The sequence below is a fragment of the Neopelma chrysocephalum genome, unplaced genomic scaffold (assembly GCF_003984885.1).
Source record: "Neopelma chrysocephalum unplaced genomic scaffold, ASM398488v2 Primary Assembly neopelma1_119, whole genome shotgun sequence".
Lineage (NCBI taxonomy): Eukaryota > Metazoa > Chordata > Aves > Passeriformes > Pipridae > Neopelma > Neopelma chrysocephalum.
This window is the reverse complement of record NW_020897781.1, coordinates 4,235,192-4,262,686: the sequence shown is the minus strand read 5'-3', so window position 1 is coordinate 4,262,686 and position 27,495 is coordinate 4,235,192. Positions and strand designations below refer to the sequence as shown.

Genomic DNA, 27,495 nt, shown 5'->3' with positions numbered 1-27,495 from the left:
ACAGGAGTCAGACCCAGTGTTTAGGGCAAAAATCATCACTGCACTGATGGAATGAAACGTGGGAGGGGAAAAGGGGATGGCTGCAGTGTCAGCCTGAGGGTGACACCTACATTCTCTAACTGAAGCTACCTGGGGAGTTTAGGGAGATGATAATGATAGATTTGGATATTTGTTCAGGATACTAGGAATAAACAGGCTTACAATTTACAGTTAGTGCTAAGGCATTTCAAATGACTGGAACTTTAACTGCGTATCTCAGCCTAAAGAACAAGCCTACAGAGCAAGAGGATATTTATTCCAGACTCATAATCACACATTCCACCAACAGTAGCTCCTCAGACTTTATGAAACATCATAAAGATGATAAAGAGCTAACATTGTTAGCTCTTACAAAAGAACAAAATCACCACACAATAAAGAATATTGCCACCAATGACAACCTGTGGCTTCATTTGCTAAAAGAAAAGAACCTCAAATCAACCCCACACCTGTATTTGCATTTTCACTCCCAAATTGCTGTAACTGGTTAAACTGGGCCCTGAGGATCATCCTGGCACATGGTGAAAATGAAGACTTAGAGGTGCTGATATTCTTCAGTACTTTTACTGTACCTTTAAACAGAGTGAATAGTTTTGTGGGCTTTTTAAAATTTTGTTAATCTAACAGAGAATTGAACTACCTTTTGTTTTCTATTTCAAAGTGGTTTGATGAATGTCTCTCATCTCTCCCAGATTTCACAGGCCATAGAAATTTTCTTCTGAGAAGAATCTGTCTTTACTTTTTGATATTGCTGCTGAACACGCATCAGGGAATATCTGAGTCTTTCCCTCCAGTTCAGAGCAGGATCCCTTGGTGTTTGTGTGAAGGACTCTGAGCTGAGGTCTCTGCAGCACTTATGGACAGAGAGCCCAGGGCTGCCCCTCGCTCTGGAGGCAGGAGAGCCCTGGCCTGGGACTGGGACGAGCTGCTGACAAAGACTGAAGCAAAGCAACTTGGAAGAGCCTCCTACTCTCCTTTCACACTTGTTTGGAACTGTTTTGCAGCCTGTCTTGGAAGAGGAGATGTTGTGCATGTACAGGCTTTACCATTCCAAGGCCTCTGACATAAACGGACATGACACACTGTCATCCAGTATTATGTTGACGAGACATTTTGAACTTGCCACAATTAGTTTGTAAAACACTTAAGTTCATGTTCTAAAAACTAATTTAATGTATTATAATTTCATTCTTTTTTATATAATGTCTAACAGAATCACAGCTGCAAGCATTTTTGATTCCTGTTACTTTTGTTCTTTAATTAAATGACTACTTATTGCAGGAAATGAACATGTTTCCTAAAGCTCTTTTTTTCCCAGGGACAGTTGGGAAGGGATTAGAATTATTCTGCACCAGACCATTAGACTTCTTCATCAACATGAAGTCTGCAAAAAGAAGATCCCAACTAAGGTTTTTCCATCTCATGGAATAGCAGAATCTGATTGTCATCCTCCACTACTTGAGGCTCTGACCCTCTAAAGAATGACAATTAAGTTCACTGTTATTCTCATTCAAATTGGACAAGCACAGGTAGAAATGTAACAATGTACTTTGATGTTTGGCAAACAAATGATTTTAATGCTTTCTTGACAGTAAGAAGAAAAAAGTTACTAAGTGCTAATAACAAAGCAAATAGAACTGGTTGAGAAAAATGTAAAGCCAGACACTCTAATAATGCCTGACATGGAGGAGCATCTGAGTTTACTCAGATTACTACTAAAAAATACTTGGGGAAAAAAACAAACACAGACAGCTGGAAAACACACCTGAGACAAGAACAAAATGGTGAATACACTCCCAAACACTTCTCTGCAAGACTCTTCAGTGCTATAACTTTAGGGAGTCATTCAATGTTAAAAACTTGAGAAAGGCATTCTCAGTCTCGTAGCTTCACTGAGCTGATTCCATGGAGTGTGACAACAATAAAATCCAGTATTTCAAATGGATGGCACAGACTACGACTGAGTTGCTGCAGGTGGGGAACAGTCAGCACACAGAGCCAGGTCTGTGTGCTCAGGGTGGGGATGGACTCACACACACGGTCCTGCTGCTGGAGAATGGGAGGTCAGAACAGCAACACTTCACTGTGTGTCACTAAGGACACGAGAGGGAACTGAGGACTCCTGGGGGAGGTGCTGTCCAGGATGGGTGACACTGGCTGGCTTTGCTGGAGCCCGCTGTCACTTTGTCCAACATTTTCATGTTTGACCTGTTTGACTGTCATTTGAAGACCTGAATGACCCAACCACTTGATCCAAAGATGTATTTTTTCCTCTTTATTGCAATTTTTCAACTTGCTGGATTTTCACAGAAATATGCATCATTATAACTAGCTTTTTAACTTACTACTATATTTATCCATCATTTTAATTTGATTATTAATACAATAGTATTAATTCTTAACAACAATATAATGAGAGTCCAGATGCAAGATACAAAAAGGCTGAACAGAAAGGAGAGAAAAGTTTCTTCAGCAGAGGCATTTTTAGTGTGAGAACAGCAGATGAGGCACTGTTAACTACAAACTAAACTTGGCTTATAGTCCATGAAAATAACAATCCATACTTCCATTGCTAATAAATGCTGTATAAAACACATTAAAATGATGTTGGAAAATAAAATAAAGATAAAAATATTTGAAGGGTAACTTAGAGCAGCTGTTTAAATGCCAAACAGTGCCTGTGAGCTTTGTCACTGATGCAACTCAACCATGTTGGAGCTGTGCAGGGCCAGCTTCGCTCCTTCCCCTGCTCTCCGCTGTCCTTCCAGCACGTCCTTCCAGCACAACCAGCCCAGCCTTTGCTCTGCTCCTGTGGAGACAGAATTCCAGAGCCACACTTGATCCCACTGATCCCCTGATGACACTCTGCTTGCTGCTGGCAAGTCTCTGGGGATGTTTGGACACTGCCTGCACTCCCTGGGCCATGGATTGGGCTTGGGAACAAGGATGGCACCATGGAAGGCAGGTGTGGCTCAGGGAGGCTCTCCTTGTGCAGCTCCTTCCCAATGGAAAAGGCAAACAGGCCTGCAGTGCCCAGTTCCTGTCCCTAACTAAAAATAAGGCACTTGTATTATTTTTCCAACGTACCCTCATTGTAAGAGATAATTTGGACCTTCCAGTGCACTTTTAAAAACCTTGTACAATTCAGAGAAAACTCCTGTTTCATGCAGATAAAATTCAATTGGACCAGTGGAAAGAAAAGTTTACCAGCTCAGGAGGTCCATCTAGTGGAGAACACACTGAATACAGGCCAAAAAAACCCCCAAACCACACAAACCTGAGGCTCAGGAAGATGAGCAAAGCATTAGTACACTTACATAGGTGGGATGAGTGGACCCAATTATTTACTGGCAATTTCAATATAATGATTTTCAGACACAACACAGCCTTGTGTTTCTAAAATTCTTACACAAAATATTTGTGCAGCAGCTTTATCTGACTGATGTGCAAATGCATATTATTGATTTGAAGCAAAACAGCAATGACAGCATCGTGGGGAAAAAAAGAAAGACAGACAACATATATTTTTCTGGACTTGTTTAATACAACTATTTGCAACATAGTTCAAACACAAGTGTTTAGAGTGTTGTTTTCTCTTAGAAACTCCTGCTGAAGTCTAATACCACAAACAAGACTGAAATCAAACCAGGTGACTCGATCCCTAAATATTTTCTGACTCCATTCTGGATCAGACAAAGTGGGTCTTCTGTACATACAGGCCCAAAACAAAGATTCAAAGTAAAATTCAATGTGACTTCTCTGGCAGTCATTTAAATAACCTATACAAATTGTTACAGACATATTTAAAAGTAGCACGTGCTAAAATAAAATTACATATTGCATTTTAGCAGATTCAGTAAAATAATCCCAAATCTCACAGGTAAGTGGGGAAGTTTTATCCACAAAGATTTTAATATTATTAAGGAAAATATGGTTTCATTACAACAGTTTCCTTGAGTGTAAAAAAAAAAAAAAGTTGTCAAATTTTCCATTATAAAAGAGTGTTTATATTCACCTTGAAGCTCAGGAAGGAATCTGAAAAACATCCCTTCAGAATTCAGTCTTTGATCGAAAGAGGGTCTGCAATCCTCTGCGAACATTGCACAGCTCCTCTTCTTGCTGTGCAAAAAACATCACACTTATCACATGCTTTTGAAAAAAGGAAGGTTTTATTTAGCATGTTGTACTCCTGGTGCACAGAATATGCTGCTTTTAACATATCAAACAGGATACTTTTCCACATATTAAGACTCAGAACCAAAGTAGTACATTCACACCTGTGGCTTTTATCACCCAGGTAAGGCCTAAAGTGTAACATGTGAGTGATACTTGGATTTAAAATCTTAGTAATTTAGTGTTCAGACAGCAAAAAATAAATAAAAATGAGTGCATGATGACTTCATTTACCATTTCTTTTAGAAGTTTCTCTTGGAGTCCTTTTATGTCTTCTTTCATCAGATGCATCTGCAAAAAAGATCCTGAATGCATCTCCTCTGCTCATACTGGTGACACATTTTCAAGCAAACAATTACATCCCTAAATGTTTTATAACCAAGAGACAGAGAGGTACATGCATCCACCTGCCTATGGAAAGGGATTTGTATTTTAAATTTGTTCTTTCATATTCATAAACAAAATAAACAAAGGCATGGAATCCAGAATAAATCTTGGTAACTGCACATGTCTTCTAATGGGTGAAATCTTGGCCTAAAACAGTGAGTATTGTTAAATTAAGGCCATTTTATGAGAACTAAAATCTAAAAAAAAGTATCATCAATACAGTGCTAAGGATAAAGTCTTTCTTCAGAAAAAAAAGTCAGTACTGGTATCTGTTGGTGCAATTGAAGAATTATTAAAACAAGAGTGAAACAAAAGCTCCTCATACAAAACAAAAGTTCCTCATACCTCTGAAGTAAAAACACGTTCTTCATAGTCAACAGAATGGTAGATATTCTTTTCAAATGAAGTTTTAAGAACCTGAATTCTAAAGAAACAAAACACTGTTCAAACAGTTTTGCTAGGTATAAACTTCCCACACAGACCACAAATAGGCCCCATTATTTGTAATCTATTTGTACTTTAAAGTGTGGATAAATATCATCATTATTGCTGGAACAGTCCCTCAGGTATGTGGAGAAATTTAGATGGAGAATCATTACATTTTTCCTGTAATGTAATATTTTAATCTAATTTTCTCATCTCATCTACCATCTCTATTTAATGGAAGAAACTGCACAAGGAATATCAGTTGGCCTGACTTGTCCCTCAAATGAACAGCCCACAAACCTCCTCCCAGAACTGACAGAGCCCACTAACCTCTGCTGCTCATTTTTCATGTAAGTACTCAAAGTACTTGTCTGTTTTTTCCAAAAGGTCTGGAAAGAAAAAATATTAACAGATGCTGATCAATAGAAACTGATTTTCCAAGCCAAAACTGACCAATATCTCATACGAATAAAATAACCCACAACCACAGACTCAGCAGAGTTACCCAGGATTTACACAGTCCCCACAGAAGCTGGAAAACCAGCTCAATAAATTACTACTAATAGTTTATCCTAGGAGGAAAAACATATAGGAATTCATATAGTTAATATATATAGGAAAAACATGTAGTGACCAAGGAATTCTAAGAGCATTGGCCAATCCCAACATCTCAAATTCACTGTTTGACATTTCACCCAACCTGAAGCAAAACGATAAAGGCTTTTAAATTTAAAATTAACAATCCAAAGTTAAAGATGACATGGACAATCTATGGATCCCATAAGAATTCACTTTTCCCCACGATCCAGCTGTTTAAATACAAACCGAGAATTCTTTTTCCATGTTTTTCAGGGACTGAGAATCCTTTTCAAAATTCTCAAGTTCCTCAATGAGAGTAAAATGAAATTTGTCCAGCTGCCTGATCCTACCAAAACAAACCAGGTTACTTTTAGAAGGTATTCCTTGCATTTGAAGGATGTTTTAAAGCACATCTGTCGTTACTGACCTGCATTCATGGAGTTGGTAACTCATTGTTGTCAAATGCTGATGGGCAGCTTTTAATGTTTGCTTATTAAAATGATCCATTTTCCGGGAGCGGTTCTGGGAGGGTGTTTGAGTATTAAATTCAGATTATTTTCACTTCAGGGAAAAAACTGTAATATGTTTAGTACTCTAATTGCTTAATATCACATTTTTTAAAATGGTCCCCCTGTCCTTTGGGGAGAAGCTTTCTCTTAGTGACATGTAAACACACTTGGGGTTATGCTTTTGATGAAATTCTGCCTAATGTAAGTAGAAGTGCATTACTTGGAAAATATACCTCTTCAAAATAGACAAAGTACACATGGAATGAAAAATAAAACAGACATGGGAGAGAAGGTCATTGGAGAGTTTAGTACATAAAGGAATTGAAAGAGGCTTAAAAGGAAATGTGAATTCTGTCCTCTCCTGACATTCTGTGCACTTGGCTTAAAGGGCCATGAAAACCCAACTCTGTGGTGGAAGCCAAGCTATCCCCCACATGCACATGTACCCCCAGCTGACACTGCACAGGAAGGGTCTTGCCTCAATTTTCTTGGTAAATTCTTTTTGGAGCTTCTGACATATGCTGAGAGTTGAACAACCAGGTTCCCAGAACTGCCCATCCAAAGCAGAGAGCTCATTGACAGATCGAGTGGAGATGCTCTCAGACACTGCAGACAGGGACAAAAGGATAATGTCAAATTCAGGATGAAAAAGCACCTACCCAGAGTTAGCACAGGGCCTAGGGCAGCTTCTGTTACATATCAGTTCATTTCACCAATGAGATGGCTGAAACCACTTTCTGTTTTCATATAAATTTTCTGTCTTTTTATATGGATACAATCTCTAAATATTCAGCATTTTTATTTATTTTCTTTGACATGTAAAATGCTTTTCCTAAGATATTACATTTCCTTGTTAAAGCTTCAATTTGTCACATTATTTTAAACTCTTGCACAACTATATTCAACTGTCACTTCATGACTAACCTCTGTAAGTAGCAGCATCATTTGTTTTAAATAATTTTTTGGGCTTTAAAGTGATTCTTCTCCTTCCTGTCTTTTCCTCCTCTTTGCTGGTCTGTGCCTCATCAGAGCTGCTCTCTGTGTCACTGTGGTATCTTCGTTTGAGGAATGTCTGCACAGTTGGTCCTTTAATCAACATGAGAACAAGGCTTCATTTTAGGTTTATTTAAAACAACGAGAAGGGAGGATAAAGAGGATTTTATTCACCTGTTGGATCCAAACTCTTGGAATATGTGTCTTGGCTTTAAGAATAACATAAAACAACAAGAAGATTTCTACGGAACACAGAACTCTGACTAATAAACAAGTCTGGCATCATTTCCTGACAATACCATTATCCCCAGTTTTTTTCCCCAGCATCAGTGGGAATGCTTCTAACTGTTTCTTTAGGGCACAACTAATTCTTCACTGGAGCTGCATTTTGGAGCCTAATTTTCAGCTTTGTTTCGGGATAATTAAATGAGAGAAAATTAGAAAAGAGCTAAAAATAGAATAATACTGAAAATATATAAAACATAACGATTTGGCCATATTTTTATACCAAATAAAATATTTTTCTCAACCTTTATTGAGACATACAGAAAGTATTTTGCTTTCAATTAAATGTTTGTACCTGACTCATTTACAGGGTCATAAGGTTCTTCAGTTGAAGACTGTGCTTTACTCCCACTGGAAGCAGACAGTGGAGATGGTGGTTCACAACCCTAAAGAAAAGCCACTGATTTATTAGCTTCCAAATCACATCACTTTTAGAAGTCTCCATCAAAAATGCAGATTTATGTAGTGAAAAACCATATATTTTCTTTGAAAGCCACTCCCTGTCATTTTTTAAAATATGAATTATAATGGATCTTGTTGGGATACAATTCTTTCATTGTGTCCATATGATAAACAATAAATTGTATCCATAAGATAAATCATAAATATATGATATTTATCTCAAATATTTAAAAAATAACTACTAGAATTTTCCAAGCAGGCCCCAAGTAGACATTATATAGTGCTTAATATTGAGAGAAATGCATTGCCCTTAAAGCTCCCCACTGTAAAGGAGGTGAAATGGATAAGCTGGAGCTCACTTCTGCAGAGCAAAGAATGCATTAACTTACCTCTTTACTTTTAGTGACAGCTTTAGAGGTATCTTGTAGTTTTCCTTTAACAGAAAGTGTGTCTGAAAAGCAAAATTGGAAACTTGGATCTTCATTATTACTCCTTGTCTCTGACACAGCTCCCTTTGCACGTTTTCCACTGTCAGGTTTATATGTCGTTAAGCTGAGCTGCACATTAACCAAAAAAAAATCATTATTGAGAGATGTCCCTTAAAAATCACCAGCTGGAAAGTAGATCAAATAGACAAAAAGCACAGAATTTAGTACCATACCTCTTCTTTGCTTTTGGTGACAGCTTTAGTGGTATCTTTCGGTTTTCCTTTAACAGGAATTGTGTCTGAAAAGCAACGCTGGAAACTTGAACCTTCGTTACTGTTACAGGTTTCCAATCCAGCTCCTTTGGAATTTTTCCCACTGACAGTTTTATGTGTTGTTAGGCTGAGCTACACATTAACAAAAAACCCCAAAACCATTATTGAAGGCAGATGGAGAGAAGGACAACTGATTCCATTCAGTTGGCAGCTGAACGGAATAACTTCAGCTAAAAGGACTCTGGAGAAATGTTACCATTCTTACCAAAGATGCTTCTGTCAACACTGGGGAGAAACTTTTCTTTCCAAATGTTGACTTTGTAGCTGTTGCCTCGGGGGACTGATTGACACATATACTGTGAATATTCTTATTTTGGGGACAGAAGTTATCGGGAGAGATTCCTTTCGCAGAATTTAACATCTCCCTGTTTTCTGGTGATGACTCCCGAAGATCAAGAGATCTTTCACTGGAAGTGTGCTCTGGAGTAACATTTCCTTCTGAGAGTCCTTCAGCACCTAGAAAACAACTCCTTCACTGTCAGCATGAGGAATGGAAGTTAAAAAAGGCAAGCCAAAGGCCCAAACTGCTCACTGTTCCAGCCCTAGGTATCGCCAAGTCTCAGATTTGTGCAATTTTACTTCAAGTGCTGGCACAGCACTTCCCTCTTTGCACTCTCCCACTGTTTTAGCAGTTACCAGATTCATTCCAACACTTACACATTGCTTTTCTAGGTTATGCTGGTGACAAATAACTGCACCAACCTAGAAAAGTGTCAGTGGCACATTAATACACTTCCTTAAGTTATGTGGAACACCCTGAGCTGGGGGATCTCTCTTATGTTAAAAGCAGGAAATAAATGTAAAATTGTACTGCTGTGCTAATCCTCAATTAACCTCCAACTTTCAACTCTGTATTGCTGGAAATTTCAAGTCCAAATACCTACATCTCATTGTCTCCAGGGATGCAGGACTCTCAGCTGAAGGCACCTCCATCTCCTTCTGTTCTGCAGGATTCTTGGATTTCTCAGGTGGTTTCTGCACACAGTTCTCTCCTCTCTTTGGCTCCACAGACACAACCTGGGGGACCTTTTGCTGCTTATAATCCTTGATTGCCCCATTCATAGGTTTCTATTACAATACAAATGTTACAGAAACATTTTTGCAAACATGGAGAAGAGTACACAAAAGGAGACAAAGAGCATGTTATCTCTAAGATCAAACAGAAGGAACATCATTAGCAGGACTTAAATCCATAAGGATATCGGGTGTTCTAATATCAATAAACATCGAATTTGTTCAACTGGACACATAAATTTCTATTAATTTCAACTTGCTCATGTTGGGTACTTAAAATTCAGGAGTACCAAGTACACAAACACAGGAGAGTTAATTTTGAAAATATGGCAGAAGTGGATTTTTAATAATGCAGTGCAACTGTATACCTGCATTTTTGATTTCTCCTCCTTGGAGGTGCAAGGTGGAATTGGCCTTTCACTCTCTGACTCAGAACTGGAAGGTTCTTTGTAATTTTTTGCTGCTGCTGCTCTTCGAGGTAGTTTCTTTCTGGAGGTTTGTTCTATCATTTCAGCAGTTCTTGAGTTCTGTTTTTTACATTTGTTTACCTTTGGAAGAATAAAACCACCTTCAGTTTATAAAAATGATTAATAAATAAATATATAAGAAAAAAAGGCAGATACTGGATTTCAAGTAATTAAACCAAGTTATTTCAAAACAGCTAAAAAAGTTTAACTTTACCAAAGCTCAGAGAGTTTAACCACCAATCTACTAACAAAAGCATCAATGTATAATAATCATTCTAACTCACAGTATTGTGCCTGAAATACCAACTAAATACTTACATAAAAAGAAAATAGTACCTGAAAAGAATACACAGTATTTAACAAATTATTTGGAAATAAGCATGAAGAAATGTCACATATTTATGAAAAGTTACTTTAAAACAGTTTCTGTGGGTAGTGAAGAGATTTTGAATATACATTACAATTCTAGGTGCAAACTTACATCCACCTTTTTCTTCTTTGCATTTTTGCCTTTAGGTTTCTCCATGTGGAAAGCAGGTTCAGGGGATTCATCTAGTGTTACAACACAGTCTGAAAAATCAATATAACATTCAAATGTTTGCCATTAGGTTTAGCTGTAAATAACAGAAGCACTTTCATGCCCACAAATTTACTGATCAGTAACTGCTTTCAACCCATTATTTTAAAAAGCCTTTTTTTTTTAATTGACAACAACTTCCACCTGTCCCATCCTCCAAATCTTTTCCACATTAAAATACAGACTTTATGTAAATCCACCCTTATAAATGATTAGAACTGATTTGAAAATTCCTTGGAAACAAGACAACAGAAACATGTGATATCTGCAACAGAGCACATGCCATGCTGTGCAGGCAGTATCCAAGGACAAACTTCTTGCAGCACTCTTCAGAAAGATGAAAAAAGTTTCTTACTTTTGTCTGTGCTTGTTGGTTTCCCTAATTTTTTATTTCTGCTGTAACCGACTATCTGGGCTTTAGGTTTCCTCTTGGATTCCTGTAGCCAACTAATCTCTGTCTTGCTGTCATCCCCTCTGTTCTCTGTGTCTGAGTCACTAAAGAGGTGCTTCTTGTCTTGATTGTTTCTAGCCTATGAAACCCAAAAAAGTTCTCAAGTTATTGATTTATTTTTTATATACATTCTGCTTCCATAACTGGTATTTTAAGGCAGGCAGACAAGCTATACTGAGCCACAAAAATCTGAACCTTACTTTTTTTGTTCCTTTCACCTCAGCGCTGGATTTACTGACGACTGCATTCCTTAAGTAGAAAAATAAAAACCACCTTTAACAATACATTTAAAAATATTTGCTGTAAAACTTTCTGCTATTCATGTGATATGTGGATTAAGGATTCAAACAAATGCACCTACTTTTGTTTTCACATTATTTTGGAAATACCTGTTCACCTTAAACCCCAAAGGATGGGCCTATTTCCCAAGGATCAGTGAGAGGACACAGTAACAACACAGCCCTGGGCAGGCTGAACATGAACAAAAAAAACACCCCCTCTAGTCAGGAGTTTCTATCCCTGTAGTATTCCCTGAGGAGAACTGTTTTCCCCATGGAACACATTCCCTGGAATTCTGTAACAGGATGCTGGAGAGTGCAGACAGTACTATGGATAATCAGCAGACCAGGATGCAGCAGAACATCCTACCCTTTTTTGGTTGTCTCTGTATGAACACTCAGTTCAGTAACATGCAATTCTTGGACCTAAAAATAGAAATAAATAAGGAACAAACCAAGGTTTTCATTTGTTATACAATGTGAACAAAATTCAACAGCTAAAGGCTCCTTCTCCTCAGTTATTACACTAAGTAATTACTGGTCATTAATTTCTATCTTAGAATTCATTTAAAGCTGATAGTTAAAATCAGCTGGAACTGAGTGAAGCTTTCAGTGTCTCAAACCAATCCCCCCACTTGCTTCACCACCTTCCCCAGTTCAGAAGGCTCCTCTGAGCTTAAGAAGCAAAACTATCTTTTGTTGTCTCCTGTTTTTATCATCATTAGATTCTCTTTTTACTCAAACACCTGGACAAAGATGTTTTTAAAACGGGGATTGGAAGGATGGCAATAACATTTTCGGCATAATAAAATATCTTAAAATAATGATACCCCCATGCAAACTGTTTAATTCTTAATTCAGGAAAAACTTCCTAACAGCTTGAAGTGGCCAGAACCTTAGGACAGTTATACATTTACACATTATATATTTGAGAATGTTGGAGGTATTTACATGGCAAATTTCTTTCCCCACTTAGTTCACTGATATAATTTGAATGTTCAGATTTTAACTATCCTTTCAGCAAACAAAATTTGACTGATTTCCTTTATATTCTAATCATAAAATACAGGATTCAGTTATATTCTTACTCCAAGCTTTATTGTAGGCTCATCAAACCCACTGAGTTTAAAGTTGTAGACATCATCCCTGCAAATAGACACAGAGAGCAATTTTGTGACTGAATTAATGAACATTTCACAGTCAGGTATGGGCAGTCAGAAATTGGGCTTGAAAATGTTGTAACTACTTACATGATATGACCAGCAGTTATATTAAGAAAAGAAGTGGTTTTCAGGATTCTGTCCTGAACTTCTTCCTAGACAGAAATGACAAGTTGGCTCACGTGGCAAATTTGGACTGTGCATTCAGAAACACCGTCATCTCAAAAAGCAAGTTCATCATGAAGATAATCATGCTGACTAGCAACAAAGGGGACAAGAGCTGGGAGGAACTACATCTTTATCTTTTAAGGATATCAACAAAACCTCAGAATTTTTGTGCCCCCCAAACATTATGACTCATTTCTGTGTCCTGGTTGTATCTACTTTAAGGATTCCATAATCTCATTTATGATATTATTTTTATTCTAAATATTTAGCATTGACATGTACAAAAGGCAGAGATTAAATATATAATATGCCAACAGAAATTAATTTGAGTTTCACTAGATGACAGTTGCCAGTAAAAACTACTGTTCCACACAGGTATTTTAAATTTATGCAGTCAATACAAAATTAACATCTACAGATACTTAACATTCACTGGTGTTTGTGAAATGCCCCTTTACACCTACTGATTCCCCCATATTTGTACACACAGCTGCTATGAAAAGCAATTCTAACAAAAGCAATAATATGTTACCTTGGAGTTCCAGGATTTATTTAAATGTGTCCTAAAAATAAGCACACATTTTGTTAAATGCTAATTGGAATATATGCATTACAATACTGCCTGTATCAGTAAAAGCTTTATCAAACCCAGCAAACCTATTCATGTGTTTAAATCCAACATCAATTAAAAGATTCAAAGGATTAAAAGAGCCCAGCCCCTTTCACTCATCCTCATCCATCATCCATCCCAGACAAAGCCCCAGGGAATCAGCACAGGAGTGGAGAGTTCCCATCCTACCTGTTAAAACCCAAGGAGTCTCTTGCTTTGCTCTTCTCATCACTCTTGTCTTTGTACCTGTCACTGATTTTACTGATCAGTGATTTGGCTGCGTCTGTGATTTCTTTAGACTTTGGTTTCTATAAAAACAGTTGAAGACTTAACTTTGAATCCATCCAACAGAAGAACAAAGCTGCAAACAGAACTCCAGGTTCCCAAAAAAAACCCCTAAACTGCACTAAATGTCTTCTAGATGTACTAAATCACATTTCCTTGCAAACCATTTCCTCAGAGAGTGAGCAAGGAAACATAAGTTCAGCAGGTGTTTGCTTTTAAATAATGTGGGTTTGGGAACTGTAACATTCAAAAGTGAGCAAGGAAGTGCATGAGAAGCACAAGTCGGTGGTTATTTAAGAATTATTTTGACAAAGAAATTCAGAGTAAACTAATCTTAAACATGTCACTGAAAAAAGCAAAAAGGTGACATTATTTCTTCATTTGGTATTAGTGGAAAATCAAAAGTAAGTTTGTGATTAAATGACAGTAAAACCACAAATTTTGAAACACTGAAAATTCAACAATTCTCTTAATTGCAAGTCAAAGAAAGGAAGGTAAGAAATTCTCACAGGCTTTGATGGTTTTGGATTTGCAGGCTCTTTTCTGAGGAGAACTTCGGGTTCCTCTTTTGAAAGCTCAGAATGCAAAGATGTGTCGGCCACTCTGGCTGAAAGAAAGGTTTTAAACCATGTTTCAGCAGTGCTTTCAACATTTTTCCCTTCTGTACTTAACAGTTTATGTTCCCAACGATTAACACTCTGACTGCCCACTTGGTATGGTCTCTATTTCATTTTCTTGCTTCTCTTATCTTTATTTAATTTGTTTATCTGGAGAGGTACTTCAAAGAGTGAATAAATGCTTTTTGTTTCACAGCTCTTTCACTAACAACAGAAAGGAAAACAGGACAGAAAAAGCACAGCTGCAAGGTGACAGTTTATCTGATCTATTTTGAAGAGTAATAGTTAACCATGTGTGAACATAACCTGGATGGGATGGACGTGCCAGTGGTGGATTTGGCTTTTGCTTGTCCCCAGTGGTCCCACTCTTCTCAGGAAGAGGGCATGTTCTTTTTTTCCATGTTTCAGTTTTATCAAAAGAACTCTCCATAAGTCCAGGCAGCCTAAAGACAACACCACCTTACTGTCAGTGAATTGCAGAAAGTGACTTTTAATCATAATAAACATGGGTCATAAAATAGGAAAATAATGGAATCTTACGCATATCAAAGTATTTTACAGGGCAACATAATTTCAGTTCTGGTAATACTTGAAAATACTCCCTTCAAAGTGAGTGACAACAGTGAATTCTTTTCTAATACTTACAAAGGTTTGTTGCTTTTCCCAACTGGTTGAGAATCAGGAACGATATCAAACACTTCATCTACATGAGACATTAACTTGGTGTCAATTATTATGGCAATAGAAATGGACAAAATTAAAATGATATTAAAAGTAAGGATTATCAATGCTTGTAAAATTACTTGCCTAAAGTTTGCTCTTCTGTGGCCTCTTGTATAAATTTTAAAACTTCTTCAGCACATTTTTGCTACAGTGGAATAATACCCAAAAGGAAATATTAGCATAGGACCATAAGCAGTATAACCTCATAAACCTGTACTTTTCCTAAGAAAACATGAAATTCCTTTGTGTTTTAGTTCATGGAAGTGCTGCTCCAGTACCTTTTCATGTGGTTTTGCCTCATTTCTGGTATTTAACCTCCCGATCTGTTCTGTTTCAAAGAATTCATCATCCAGTGTCAATCTTTGCCATCTCTAAAAAGCAGAGTAACTCTGACAATTACAGTCCATAAAAGACAAAGAAGTAAAATGCTCCTAGAAACGGACACTTGAAATATTCTAAACAAAACATTCTATAACTTAAAGCCTTCCTCTAAAGCATGGCTGTATCCAAAAATGCTTCAGAATCCCATAGTCTGGGGCTTGACCTGAATCTGACCAAGACAGACATTTAGAACCAGAAATAAAATCAAAGTGTTACTTTGTAGTCATTGTTCAACTGGAACAGAACCAAAAATAAAAACATACTTACACTGCAGTTCAGTGACACCTCTACAGTTTTCTGTGATAGCAGTGAATGCCTGAGCAAAAATGCACTAAAACCAACGCTATAAATGCCATGACCTGAGGCCATTCACATCCCACAGCTGCAGCTGAATGTATTCTATGTTTTATGAGTACTTCAATCCTGCAGAATCCATGTGAGATTCTGTGCATGCACCTTTCTCCTAATTACACACAAAGGAAGAACTGAGGGTCTAGTAAAAGCAAGTTAATTCTGGAGTTAAAACTGATGAGTGAATGCAAATTTTGGCTAATTAAGAGTTCATTCTGACTTTGGACATATTAAACCTGAAATCCAGAGGACAAGAAAACATAATGCAATAAAGTAAAAGACACTATTTTCTACAAGACAGTTGCTGACTCTAGCTCTTTAAAATATGAATTAGGAACAAATTAGAATAGAAATTAATGTATTGTAAATAAAAGACTTAGCTACAGATGACATGCATACTCCAGCAGAGTCCTGATAGGAAATCTTTGTTCTGGTCTCATTTGTTGCACTGCTGTCAGACCTCTTAGTGGAGCTCGTCATTTCCAGAGGCAATTTAAATCTCCCTTTAAAAGGAGTGGCTGGAACAAAGCAGAGACATGTTGGAATTCCACCACTGCTCTCATTACAATTACTGGGCTGTCTGGGACATCAGTAGGAAGAGTGTTTGCCCATGATCACAACAAAAGTTAGTTAGTATTGATAACAACCCATTATGGTCCTTTAATATTTCTCTTGATTTCAACTCCGTTTTTGGAGATTAAGAGCCCACAGACTGTGGGTGTCCAGAGGCAAAAGCAAAGCTTTTACAGGCTGGCTCTGGCAGAAAATAGCTGGTCACTCTTTAAAGATTTCCCAGTAAGATATTTTTGCTGAACAGCTGCCTGAGAGCTGCAGGACAAATGGCAGGTGACCCCCAGTAACAGGGAACCCCTGTGCAGCCACCGGCCCATATCACACCTACGGACCAGGGCCAAGTGGCCTCGTTTAAAAATTTCGAGTTTAAAAATTGCAAGTTTAAAGCATCTGCTCAGGAGATTTTACGAAGTCTCCTTTTCATTTCCAGCTCTGCCAGGGAGCACAGTTCATGCTTGTGTTTCAAAGACAACTTATAGTATATTTTTACCCCGGAGGCACTTGCAAACTCACATGTGCTAACGAAGGTCAGTGGACTCCTTGTGGAAGTTCTTGTAGTTCCAGGAACAAGCACGGAGGCTTCAGACATTTTCCTTGTCCGAGAGGGAGTGATCTGGAAGAACAGAAAGAACTTGACCATGATACACTGATTTAAGGATGACAGCACAAGAATTTAGAAAATCTTTTTCCAAGAGCCTCTTGACACTTTCCATTCCTGGAACGGCAGTTGCTGTTGCTGCAGAGATCAATGTCAGAAGATTTTTAGGCAGTTCCCTTTTTGAAGGAAGTTCCCCAGAACACCTGAATGATATAATGCTTCAACTGAATATTTTTAAACTGAGGTCACTGATTGTTGTTTTCTAAATTAATGCAATGAATTATGGGCAAATCCTGTCCCTTGTTCACAAAGAGGTTCCCTGGAGGAAAGGTGTCACTTAAGCTACAAACCAAACAGAAACAGGTTTACTAAAGCACTGCTGGCAAGGCACAGCCTGTCACACCAGGAAGACACTGCTCCAGATTTTCCCCTTCCCAGTATTCTCCAGAGGCCATCCTTGACTTCTGCAAACCAGGAGATCCGAGCACGTCTTGAAAATATTTCTCTTTAGAGCATAATGGTCTAAAGAACATTAACAATTAATTCCTTTTTACTTTTGTCACATTTATTAAGAGTTCCAAAGTACCAATGAGAAAGTTTTTTGGAAAAGGATTTTGACAGCTATGTCAAGTCCCAATCAAACCCTAAATTAACTCTATTCCAAATGTCAAATAAGAAGAGGTTTACGTTATTAAATGTTATAGATATTCAAATTGACTTGTATTTCTTCTCTTTTTGTTTTGACAATCCTACTTACCTTGGAGGAATCCCCTCTGCATTTTTCTTGACTGTTATTTTTATTCTGATTCCTCAAACTTTCAGGAAGTTGCTGAGTTTTCTTCTTACTGAGTTTCTCCTCCTGTTCAGATTTTTCTTTCAAACCTGGTGACAACTGGCTTTCTGGTACCATAACCTATATAATATTTTCATTTTATTTAATTGCATACAATATTTGGATTTTATGTGTTATTTTTACACAAACACACAGAGCAACTTCTTTACCCTAAATAACACACTTTAAAGATTTCCCATTTTGATAAACTTCAGAGGTTACAGACTTTTAGTTTGAAAAGCCTCCACCCTAATTGCTATTTTCTCTAACAAGGATGAGTTATCGAGTCACAATTCACATAAAAGAACTTCCCCTGTGTATATTTGTCTGATTTATTCTTTGATTGGGATAACAATATCTCCCAAAAAATACAATATATACATACTAGCCATCACTTGCTGGCTTTAGATTTATCTATACTTCGAGATATTTTCAAAGTCCTCGTTTCTACCACGACAGATTCTAAATTAGCAAATGATCAGATTAAATATATAAACCCACGAAATAAAATACCTGTGATCCACTTTCATCAAAGAGGACATGGACAGCTGTTTTGGCAACTGATGCAGTTTGCTTCTTACTCCCATCCTACAAAAGGAGGAACCACCCACGTCAAAACAGACACTTCACTCTTTGGTTAAACAAGGAACAGCAAATATTGAAGTGAAAGATCGTAAGTGTCTGAAATCAGATTATAGAGGCAAAGAGATGCTACAAAACAGTTCCATTCCTCAGGAATTCCTCAGTCAGACTTCAGGACAAAGTAGTTGTTAGCAAGCCACACCTTCCTCCTTCTAACACTTTTTAAAGTGCATTAAGCACATTTATTTTTAATTGATTAAAAACTATTCGAAAAGGTGTTTCAGTCTTACCTTACATTTACTAAATCCATAAATCTTTCTGGTTACGTCTTTGATTTCCAAGATGGAATTAAAATACAAAGAAAATTTCTCTCCTTCCAGATTACCCACATTCATTGGGCTTTTGAGATCTATTGTTAATAATTTCTTTGAGTCTTTTTCTGGACAAAAACAAAATTTGAAAAGTTCCTTTATTACAATTTAACAACATCTCATATAATGTTTGTAAACACATGACACTTATTCTTCAGTACAGCTACTAAGATGTATATTTTAATTCATCCTACAATAAATTTTATTAGTGAAACAATTCAAGATTCCATCTTTTAGGAATAATTATTCTTTATATTATTCCATAGAATTTTCTTTGAGGGTTATTTACTATAGCTGCAGACCAATTATAGGCATTTACTATTCTAATTAGTTTAAAAGGAAGATTAGTTACTGTCATTGTCTTTTGCCTTATTTTGTATTGAAATAACTAGAAGACATCATTTTTCAATTATTTTCATAAAGTCACACCCGCATATCAAAAATGCAAATGTGACTGCAATGCAATTTTATCCCAGATAAAACCAGTTCCTATATTATTTTAAGTGAGAATTTTGCTTTGCTGAGAATTGAGCCAGTAATTCAGGATTAATTGATTTGAAAATTCAAGTTAGTGTGCACCAAAAGGTCACAGTTTTGAGTGCAAATACCTTCCAGGCTGTACACGTTCACCTCTTCTTCTGGTATGATCACTGTCTCCCACTGCTGACCCTTATATGAAAAATACATTTTTAAAGATAGAAAATTCTTATATTACAACTAAATGAAATGCAGTGATCAGAAAGTCATTCAGTGAGGACAAATTTTCAGCTTTTTAAATCTCTGTTAGGAAGAGTGACACAGAACAAATGCCTCACCACTGCATATGTTAAACTATTTCCAAACAGCATTAGAAAAATCATTACTTCGAAATTCTTTGATCTAAATATGTACAGCAAATCTGGATTTTTCCCCCCTCCACACTGGAATAAGTTCAACGTGTTGATGTGGGGAAACAAATCTGATACACTTGAAAGAATCTGGATCTACTGCCTCAGTCTGAGAGACAAAAATCACTTACTGCATCATCTGCTGCCACATAGAAAGAGATACTTTTGCTACCAATATTGAAATCAACCCAGAATTCCTCCAGATTTTCATCCAGTGGGAACTGGAGCTAAAAGAAAAAGATAAAATAATAAGAGCAGAGAGCACTGATTTACACCAGCTTACAAGCTTTGTGTTGGTCTCACAAGCTTTCAGTACATGCCTATCAGAATCCTGCTGAAAGAAAATAATTTTCTTATCTTATCCCTATTTTTTATTAACTAGAAGGCAGAGAAACTTACCTCATATTTATCAAGAGCTGCTGACAAACATGGATATGTAAAAACCCTGTAAGAAAAGGATATTTTTTTCAAGTATTCTACAATGCTGTAAACAAACTTTGCACATGTGAACATAGCAACTGGGTTGTGTTTTCACAAACTTGTGTGCTTTAGAGACTAAGAGATCCCAGCAATCAAAAATCACTTTTTCCCCAAGGAGGTAACATGAAATTTAATCACAACATAAAATGCAAAGAAACTTTATTAGCTTTAAAAAAAATCAGTTTTACCTTCTTTTGTCTCCAAGCATGCCATTGACCTGGTTAAGGAACTTCCTGCAATCCTATAAAACACCAAAATTTCTTAAAGAATTGTAAAGTGGATGTTTACCCCCCTGGGAAAATTTTTCATAAGACTTACTGTTTCAAACTCAGAATCTTTAATTCCTTTAAATGCATTGGACACAAACTCCATGGAAAACCACTGGGAGGCCAGTTCTCCTCTTTGCTTCTCTGAGATCATTCTGCACAAAGCTTCTGTGATGGCCACTTGCATGTCATAGTCTGCAGGAAAAGGAGATTTAAAGACACTATTGAGGTGAAAAAATATTATGAGGAAAGTGGTATAAGCAGCGCTGAACATTTCATATTCTGAATTATATTATATCCAAATATGTAACCCCCAAAGGATGAGTGGATAAAGAAGTACAGGAATAATGATGACCAAATAACTTATTTTTCCAAATGAAATTTCAACTGAACCTTGCAGGACTGTCAGAGCCCCCACACGGGGGGTACAAGCCAAATAAAGATGTTTTCAGCTTTCCCCTGTCTGACCTGGGAGATTGTTGGATCCCAAAAGGATCCTTAGAGAAGTTACAGTACCACTGCACACGGGCAGCAGTGCAGCAGCCCCAAAGCTTGACTTCCTCAGCATCTTTTGCTATTTTAAAACTCAGATTCTAGAGAAGAACTGAAAACTTCAGTGAGTTACCCAGGCACTGAACACACTGAAACATTGCAGATTGTTTTCAGGCAGTATTTGTACTTTTCAGATGGCTCAATCACCACATTCTGCAGCTTCTGAATATCTTCTCTGGTTTTTTAGTAGCTCTGCATCTGATTTTTAGGAAACCTAATACTAAATTAAGTCCCATGCTCACCTCCAGCATCCAAAATTCTCCTCCCCATTTCGCTCCTGCCAAACAAAGCAACGTTTCATCAGAACATGAGAGTAACACAGAGCACAGAAAGGTTTAATTACAAATTTTCAACATGAGACAAAACTCTAGATTCCATCAGCCTGAAAGACTTAAAAAGGGGTAAGTCTGCTGTGCTAAGGATGTGGAAGGACTACTGGGGAAAATCACCTTATATGTACAATTTTTATTCTATTTGTTTTTTGAAGTGCTGCAAACCAATTTCCCAGTGGGCACCAGCCTGTCTTTCCAGTCACTGATTCACTGTGCTTTACACACATTCTTATAAGAAAGAGTTTAATTGTTTTATGAACACTGGGATGAGAAAAAGCCTGACCCAGACTGGAAAAGAGGAAAATTCATGGAGAATAACCCATGAGAATACCTGCCCACAGCCACTACCTTGGACAACTCAATAGCAAATGCAACTTAAATTAAGGGACCAATCTGCACAAACTATAAACAGGCTTAGTAAAAACTGCCCTGCCAGTGATGTAATGATATAAAATTATACTGAAGATTATTTACATGACAAGTAACATCTCCTTTGTAGAAAATAACTTTTTCTTGGCCTCTCGAGGTATGTTGTCAAGCATTAAATTCAGTTTTCTTACTACCTAAGAAGAGTGGAAAAAAGGGAGTAAGAGGAAATATAAAGTAAGTTTGTTATTCTTATCTTGGGCCATTGTAATATATTTGAGAACACTGAAGAAAGCGAAATGCAAAATGCTTAAATAACAATGAGTTCTATCTGACCTTAAAGGGTATTTATCTTAATATAACCACCTCAATTTCAAAAAATCACATTAGTTTTAATGTGAACATTAGTTCTTAAAGAGTTATGTTTCTTATTTGCAGGTTTAAATATAGAAAAAAATTCTTTCTAAGCTGGAGTTCTGTCTGCAGTTGATTGCTGAGCTAAAATGTCCCTTAAATTAGCATTAAAAAGCCTTTCCTTTGGGGATGCAGCCTTGACAGAAGACTGTTTTGTGACTTTCCCTTTATCTTCAGACAGAAAAAAAATCCCTGACTCTGTTTTTGTAGCATCTGTACAGTTAAATAACTGCCTTCACAAAGTCTGTAACACAGTGACCAGAAAACTGTTGCTTAGAAAGAAGAATGTTTACCTCCTGCTGAACATAAATACTAATTCTTACATCAGTGATGAGGGAACATGTTCTCAGAACAAAGTTTTCTAGTATTTGCATTTTACCTAACAAACAGGAAAAGAATAAATTAAAGAGTTGAAAAGAATAAATTAGAAAGTTGCCCCTTCATAAACATTTGGGACAAGATTCATTTTCATTTAGAAATAAAATACTGTATGTCTTTCTTTCCATACAGGATTACTGATATTTGAGAATAAGTATCTTAAGTATCATGGTTAAATGTAGGATAGAATATTCAATTTATAGTAAATGTGGCTCTCTGTGAGGTTTCTGTTGCTGTGCATCACTGCACAACCCCCCTGAGCATGAAAACATGAATTTTAAAATATACTTGGTCAATCCTCTAACTCAGCTCTCTGAGATACAATTCAGTTGCTGGAATTTGTCTTCCCAGAGACAAGGAAATAAATCTTTCACTTTGATCATGACACCACGAGGGTCTGGAGGGATTTTCCATGCTGGAAGGGTGTGATATTCCTGATGCCAAGGTCAGCACAGAAGGATCACTGTGCTGTGCTGAGCTGTGACAGCAGCTTACAAACAACTTTTTTTTAGGAAAAACTCGGTGCAGTTGCCATCTCTGAGAGCATCCTGCTTTTTTATTACTGACATCAACAAGTTACAAGGAAATCTGTCAGCAGAGAAACCTCAAATTGAACAATCCAAGTTCGGGCTGACATTTCCCATGTGAAATGTGGTCCTTTGGGCACAGTTTGTCAGCTGAAACATTTAGATCTGGTGGTATATTTCTATTAGATCAAGAAACTGGTACCACCCTCATTGCACATGTTCTCCTCATAAACACTTGCCTAAAGCTGCCTCCGTGAGTACAAATGATTTTAACACTGAGAAAGTGCCCTGGAAGAGACATTTTAAACCCTCATGTGTAGTGCACGTGTTTTTTAAGCTCACCTTCAGGTCTGCTCTCACACACAGCCTGCAGTGAGAAACAAAACAAGACATCATTTTGATACAGCAAATATTACAGCACAAAAACCAGGCAAAATGTACCTGAAGGAAGTAATCAAAAAGAATTTAAGACTTTGAAATTATTTCGTCCTTAACAAAGAATATAAGAAATGATTTCTACTACCAAGTGTGGTTTCCCAAAATTGTATTTCAGTTAAATTTACTGAAATTATTTCACCAATGAGAAAAATTTTTGTGAAAAGAAGCAAACTCACAGATCTTATAAACTTGGGGCCCTGGATTAGCAAATCAATAATTTATGTAATCAAAATTTGATCAAGACGAATTTTTTTTTGTTCATTGAACACTTAATGTTGTGGATTTTTTAAATTTCATTTCATGATGCCGACCATGAACAGAAAACAAGCAAAAATACAGCAAACTGTTTATCCCCAAAGACTTATAATCTATTTCAAAAATCACTATAACATGAACTTCAGAGAGATATTAAATAGAAACACACTTGAAAGTTCTTTTGTTGCTAAACTAGTAACAATTATTATGACAAATTTTATTATCAATATATTTTTACCAGTAACACATTGAAGAAATCTTCAGCCAGACTTGTAAGCATTTCACTCTTTTCATTTCCTCTGAGGATCAAAATTCCTTTTAACTTTTCAAACCAATTGACCATGTAAAGGAAAAATAAAAGTGAAACTATTTTAATAACCTGGAAAAGGACAATAGCTTGTATTACACTTCAGGAAAACTATACAAAGATTAAAACAACAACAGCATTACCAGTCTGCTGAGCATATGTCAGCCTCAGACTGAAATTTTTCTCTCAAAATGAGGAGATTTCAAGGACTTTGCAACACAAAAACTGGAGACCTACTTTGACATCTGCCATCACAGACAGAAGAGATGAAAATGCAAATGGCTGAGTGTTTTTTGTAGGTGTGAATATAAGTAGAAAGTTATCACCACACTGGTTTATTATTATTAAAGCAGCTGAGAAGGCAACTGAGTAGCACTGACATTGCCATTAATTCTCTGCAGGGAAATCTCTGGTGAAAGCAGCAGGAAGTGGGTGGTGTCTATTGTTCTGTACACTTACTGAGCTGCAAATGATTAATGCATCCAACCTACAGGTTGGAATAACACAAAATAATCACAATAGCACTAAAATCTGTTGAAAGAGCAGGTACAAAATCGCTGCTGTGAGAATTCACAAAGAAAGAATCTTCAAATGGCACCAGGAAATTCTAATTTCCAACTTCAAAGCAGTCCAGCAAACTCATATAAAAATATGTAATGTTGTTGTAATTGCTGTAAGCAAATCTAAATTAATTCTATATTGCATAATTTGCAAAACTCTCACTGTGATAGAGCAGCATCTTTATAAGGGGTCACTTGACAAAGCACATTCAAATGTTTGTTGCAAAGTTATGGGAAATTCTTAATTCTGAAACAACCAAGGACCAAATCAAACACTGAGCAGTTCAGCACTGGAGCATCACTTATGCACTTGGTTAATTTTTATGTATTTCTTGAGAAGTTCATATATGTTTTATGGTTTTACTTATCCTTCCAACCAGCCCGTATTTCATCATTGCTGGGAGCCCATCCTCTCCTGCTATGCTGATTTTTTCCCCACATTTCTGGATAACATTTAGTAAAGTAGAAACGCTTTTCACTTCTTGTTTGTCAAGTTCCTGAAATCGAAATTACAACAGAAGCTTTAATGTACAGTTCCAGAAGAACTAGATAACTAAGCAGATGCCTTTTTTGTTCTCGAAAGCCACCTTAATTGCAGCTTGAAGGAGAGATTTCATTCTTAAACTTTATTTCAGGGTTTCAAATCAACTGCTGGTATAAAGCAAGGCAAATGAAACATTTCAGACTGTTGTAATGCAATGCAGATGATTGGGATGCAATGGTTACATTACCCGACACAGAAGCTTGTCTAATTTGTTCACAAACTGTTTGCTGCTTTTGTAAGAGACATTTTCAGAGTCTTCTGTGGCCAGAAATTTCTCCAATAATTGGGAATCTTTTTTTCTTGTGGCTTCATCAATTAACTTTTCCAACTGTCAGCAATAAAACAAAGCAGTTGTATTACTGTGTGCTCAGCACTGATACAGATTTAACAGGATTTCATGCAGGTTTTCTGCATCACCTGCTCCATTTGAAACAAATATCCTGAATCACAAAATAATTAAATGTAAAACCTAAAGAACAGAACATCATATCTAATACATTAATCATGCAAATACTTGTACACTGGGATTTTAGTTATTTCCCAGTTGGCTTTTTTTATTTCTCAACTGGCTTTTCTTTCCTCCTATTACAACTAAATTCCTACGTCAGTGTTCATTGTCATAATGGCCCTTCCTTAGTACATTTTACATTTTACTTTACCAAGTAACTTCAACTATTTTGCCCCCTATTCTTTCTAAATCAATTATACCCAGGTGTCAGCATTTTGATCTTAAGTATCACCTCAGTTGATTAATCTGTGTCAAATGCATCTGATTTATTTTTATCAATAACTATCTCCAGTTCCTCTTGCTTTCCACCCACTTATTTCACACTAACCCACGGCAAAGCAAAGTTTCTTCCTACCCCATTGCACTGCCACGCTGCAGATTTGACTTGCAATTGAGTACCTGAAGGAGTGCTTTAGGCCAGTAATTAAAACAATCAATACTCATGTTCTGGTCCATCAGCACGTACCTGCATCTCACTCCTGGCTGTCATTTCTGCAATTCACCAACTCAGCTGTGTAACAATGGAAACAATCATCACTGAGGCTTCAAACGGGTTTCACAAACACATCAGCAATGCATTACAAAATACATGACAAATTCCAAAATTTGTCACTAGGGTAAATGCTATATAAATGCTATTTAAGAATTTAAACTAACTGGGGATATAACAGCAGAGCTCCATAAGGGCCTCGCTATAAAATGCCAGATTAAATAATTTAACAAAAATATGGTAAATGACACTGCAAAAAAGCCTTCTGAATTATACACACAGTGATGGGCTCCAAGGTGACCGTCACCAGCCAAAGGTCTCAGTAAGTTTTATGAAAACAAGCGTCTAAGTATTCAACAGCAGGCAAAGTATTTTCTGTAACATGTAAAAAAACCAACGAACTTGTTCATGCTTTGTTCGAATTAATCTACACCAACCAATCCGTGGACAGTCAACAATGGGTAGGTTTAGTCTCCCCATCCCAGAAATTGCAAAGACAAAGTAAAGGGAAACAGTGACTAAAGACAGGGAATGATTTCTGTAGAGCAGCAGCTGCGAGCACAGGCTAACCTTTTATGTTACTGCTAAGCAACACAGAAACAACACATAGAGGGAGATTTTAAATTACTTTTTCCAACAAAAGATAAAACACGAGCCTCCGCTGAGGCCTGTGCTGGCACCTCACAGCTCTCGAGTCTTCGGGCGGGTCAGACAGGGCAGAGGATGAAACAGAACCCTCTTCTCCACAGAGAAGACCTCGACCCCCAAAACAGGCGTATCCGCTGGAATATCCCTCAGGAGGCTGGAATGTCCCTCAGGAGTTTTGGCACCGCGAGCACAGAGCCCCGACACCCTCACCCAGGCCCCGCTCCCCTCACCCCGAGCCCCCTCACAGCCCGCGCGCCACCAGCGCCCCTCCCGCCGGCCAATCGCTGCCGGCACCGCCCTCCGCCAGCCAATCAGCGCCCGGCAGCGCGGCGCGCGGGCCAATGGCGCGGAGAGGGGGGCGGGCTCTGCGCGCCCTCAGCGCGGGTGACGGGAGCGCCCTCAGAGCAGCGACCGCTCCCTCTGCGTTAGAAATTGGCTTTTATAGCGCTGATTTCAGCGCACAGACGGGAGTTAGTGGGTGTCAGTTTGCTAAACCAGTATAAGTCATTCATGTGCTTAATTCAAAACGTTTTCACTGCCATAAAGTACCCGAGTAGGTACAAACGCACCCTCAGGGGCGCGTTTACCTGCTGTGGGTAAAGGGCGTCGACTGACGCTTGTGGTCTTTCTTAACCGGAAGGAACTGGATAATATGCTTTAATGGAATCCAGCAGTGCACTGCATAATGTGCTTAAATGGAACCCAGCAGGGCACTGCATGATGTGCTTGAATGGAATCCAACAGTGCCAAGGTGGGGCTTTACCTGTACTGGTGTGATACTGGTGTATCTATGGCTGGTGTATCTATATATCGCCCAAACGCGGGTGATAATATTTATCACGAATGTCACATACTCCAGTGGAATAGCAAGAATCGTCTCCACTCATACCTAGAATAAGCAGCAATAGTGGAGCATCCAGGAGAAAAAAACACCTTTCACAGCAGGAAAACC

General features: G+C 37.6%; 2 protein-coding genes across 9 annotated transcripts in view; one reads left to right on the top strand and one right to left on the bottom strand.

Annotated features, from left to right (window-relative positions):
- The window catches only part of PHACTR3 (phosphatase and actin regulator 3), a 100,825-nt gene extending 99,501 nt beyond the window's left edge, over positions 1 to 1,324 (top strand). For both annotated transcript variants that reach the window (XM_027697555.1, XM_027697556.1), the window contains exon 13: positions 732 to 1,324. In XM_027697555.1, coding sequence (XP_027553356.1) covers positions 732 to 747 — 16 coding nt within the window. In that variant the 3' untranslated portion in view covers positions 748 to 1,324. The remainder of the gene's footprint in view (positions 1 to 731) is intronic.
- On the bottom strand, positions 275 to 26,782 carry SYCP2 (synaptonemal complex protein 2). Of its 7 annotated transcripts, none has more exons than XM_027697549.1 (47): positions 26,466 to 26,782; positions 25,872 to 25,916; positions 25,085 to 25,225; positions 24,722 to 24,850; positions 23,725 to 23,829; positions 23,136 to 23,160; positions 22,182 to 22,267; positions 21,583 to 21,671; positions 21,019 to 21,053; positions 20,277 to 20,419; positions 20,147 to 20,199; positions 19,878 to 19,923; positions 19,610 to 19,705; positions 19,200 to 19,260; positions 18,511 to 18,659; positions 18,152 to 18,226; positions 17,564 to 17,719; positions 16,722 to 16,821; positions 16,035 to 16,153; positions 15,182 to 15,274; positions 14,988 to 15,048; positions 14,826 to 14,883; positions 14,487 to 14,623; positions 14,073 to 14,170; positions 13,468 to 13,586; positions 13,201 to 13,231; positions 12,591 to 12,655; positions 12,429 to 12,486; positions 11,711 to 11,766; positions 11,263 to 11,311; positions 10,967 to 11,141; positions 10,516 to 10,604; positions 9,936 to 10,115; positions 9,438 to 9,621; positions 8,759 to 9,009; positions 8,455 to 8,625; positions 8,183 to 8,350; positions 7,687 to 7,777; positions 7,038 to 7,199; positions 6,592 to 6,719; positions 6,032 to 6,126; positions 5,851 to 5,950; positions 5,356 to 5,414; positions 4,945 to 5,023; positions 4,447 to 4,503; positions 4,055 to 4,158; positions 275 to 2,848 (listed from the first exon to the last, which is right to left on the bottom strand). In XM_027697549.1, exons 2-46 carry the CDS (start codon positions 25,893 to 25,895, stop codon positions 4,090 to 4,092), a joined length of 4,515 nt encoding a protein of 1,504 aa, XP_027553350.1. In that variant the 5' UTR covers positions 25,896 to 25,916; positions 26,466 to 26,782; the 3' UTR covers positions 275 to 2,848; positions 4,055 to 4,089. The 7 variants fall into 7 exon arrangements, 6 of the variants coding, with proteins under 6 accessions (XP_027553350.1, XP_027553354.1, XP_027553349.1 ...); XM_027697553.1 differs by having other exon boundaries at positions 8,759 to 9,005; positions 9,437 to 9,621; positions 26,500 to 26,782; XM_027697548.1 differs by having other exon boundaries at positions 26,500 to 26,782.
- Positions 26,783 to 27,495: the final 713 nt, after the last annotated feature.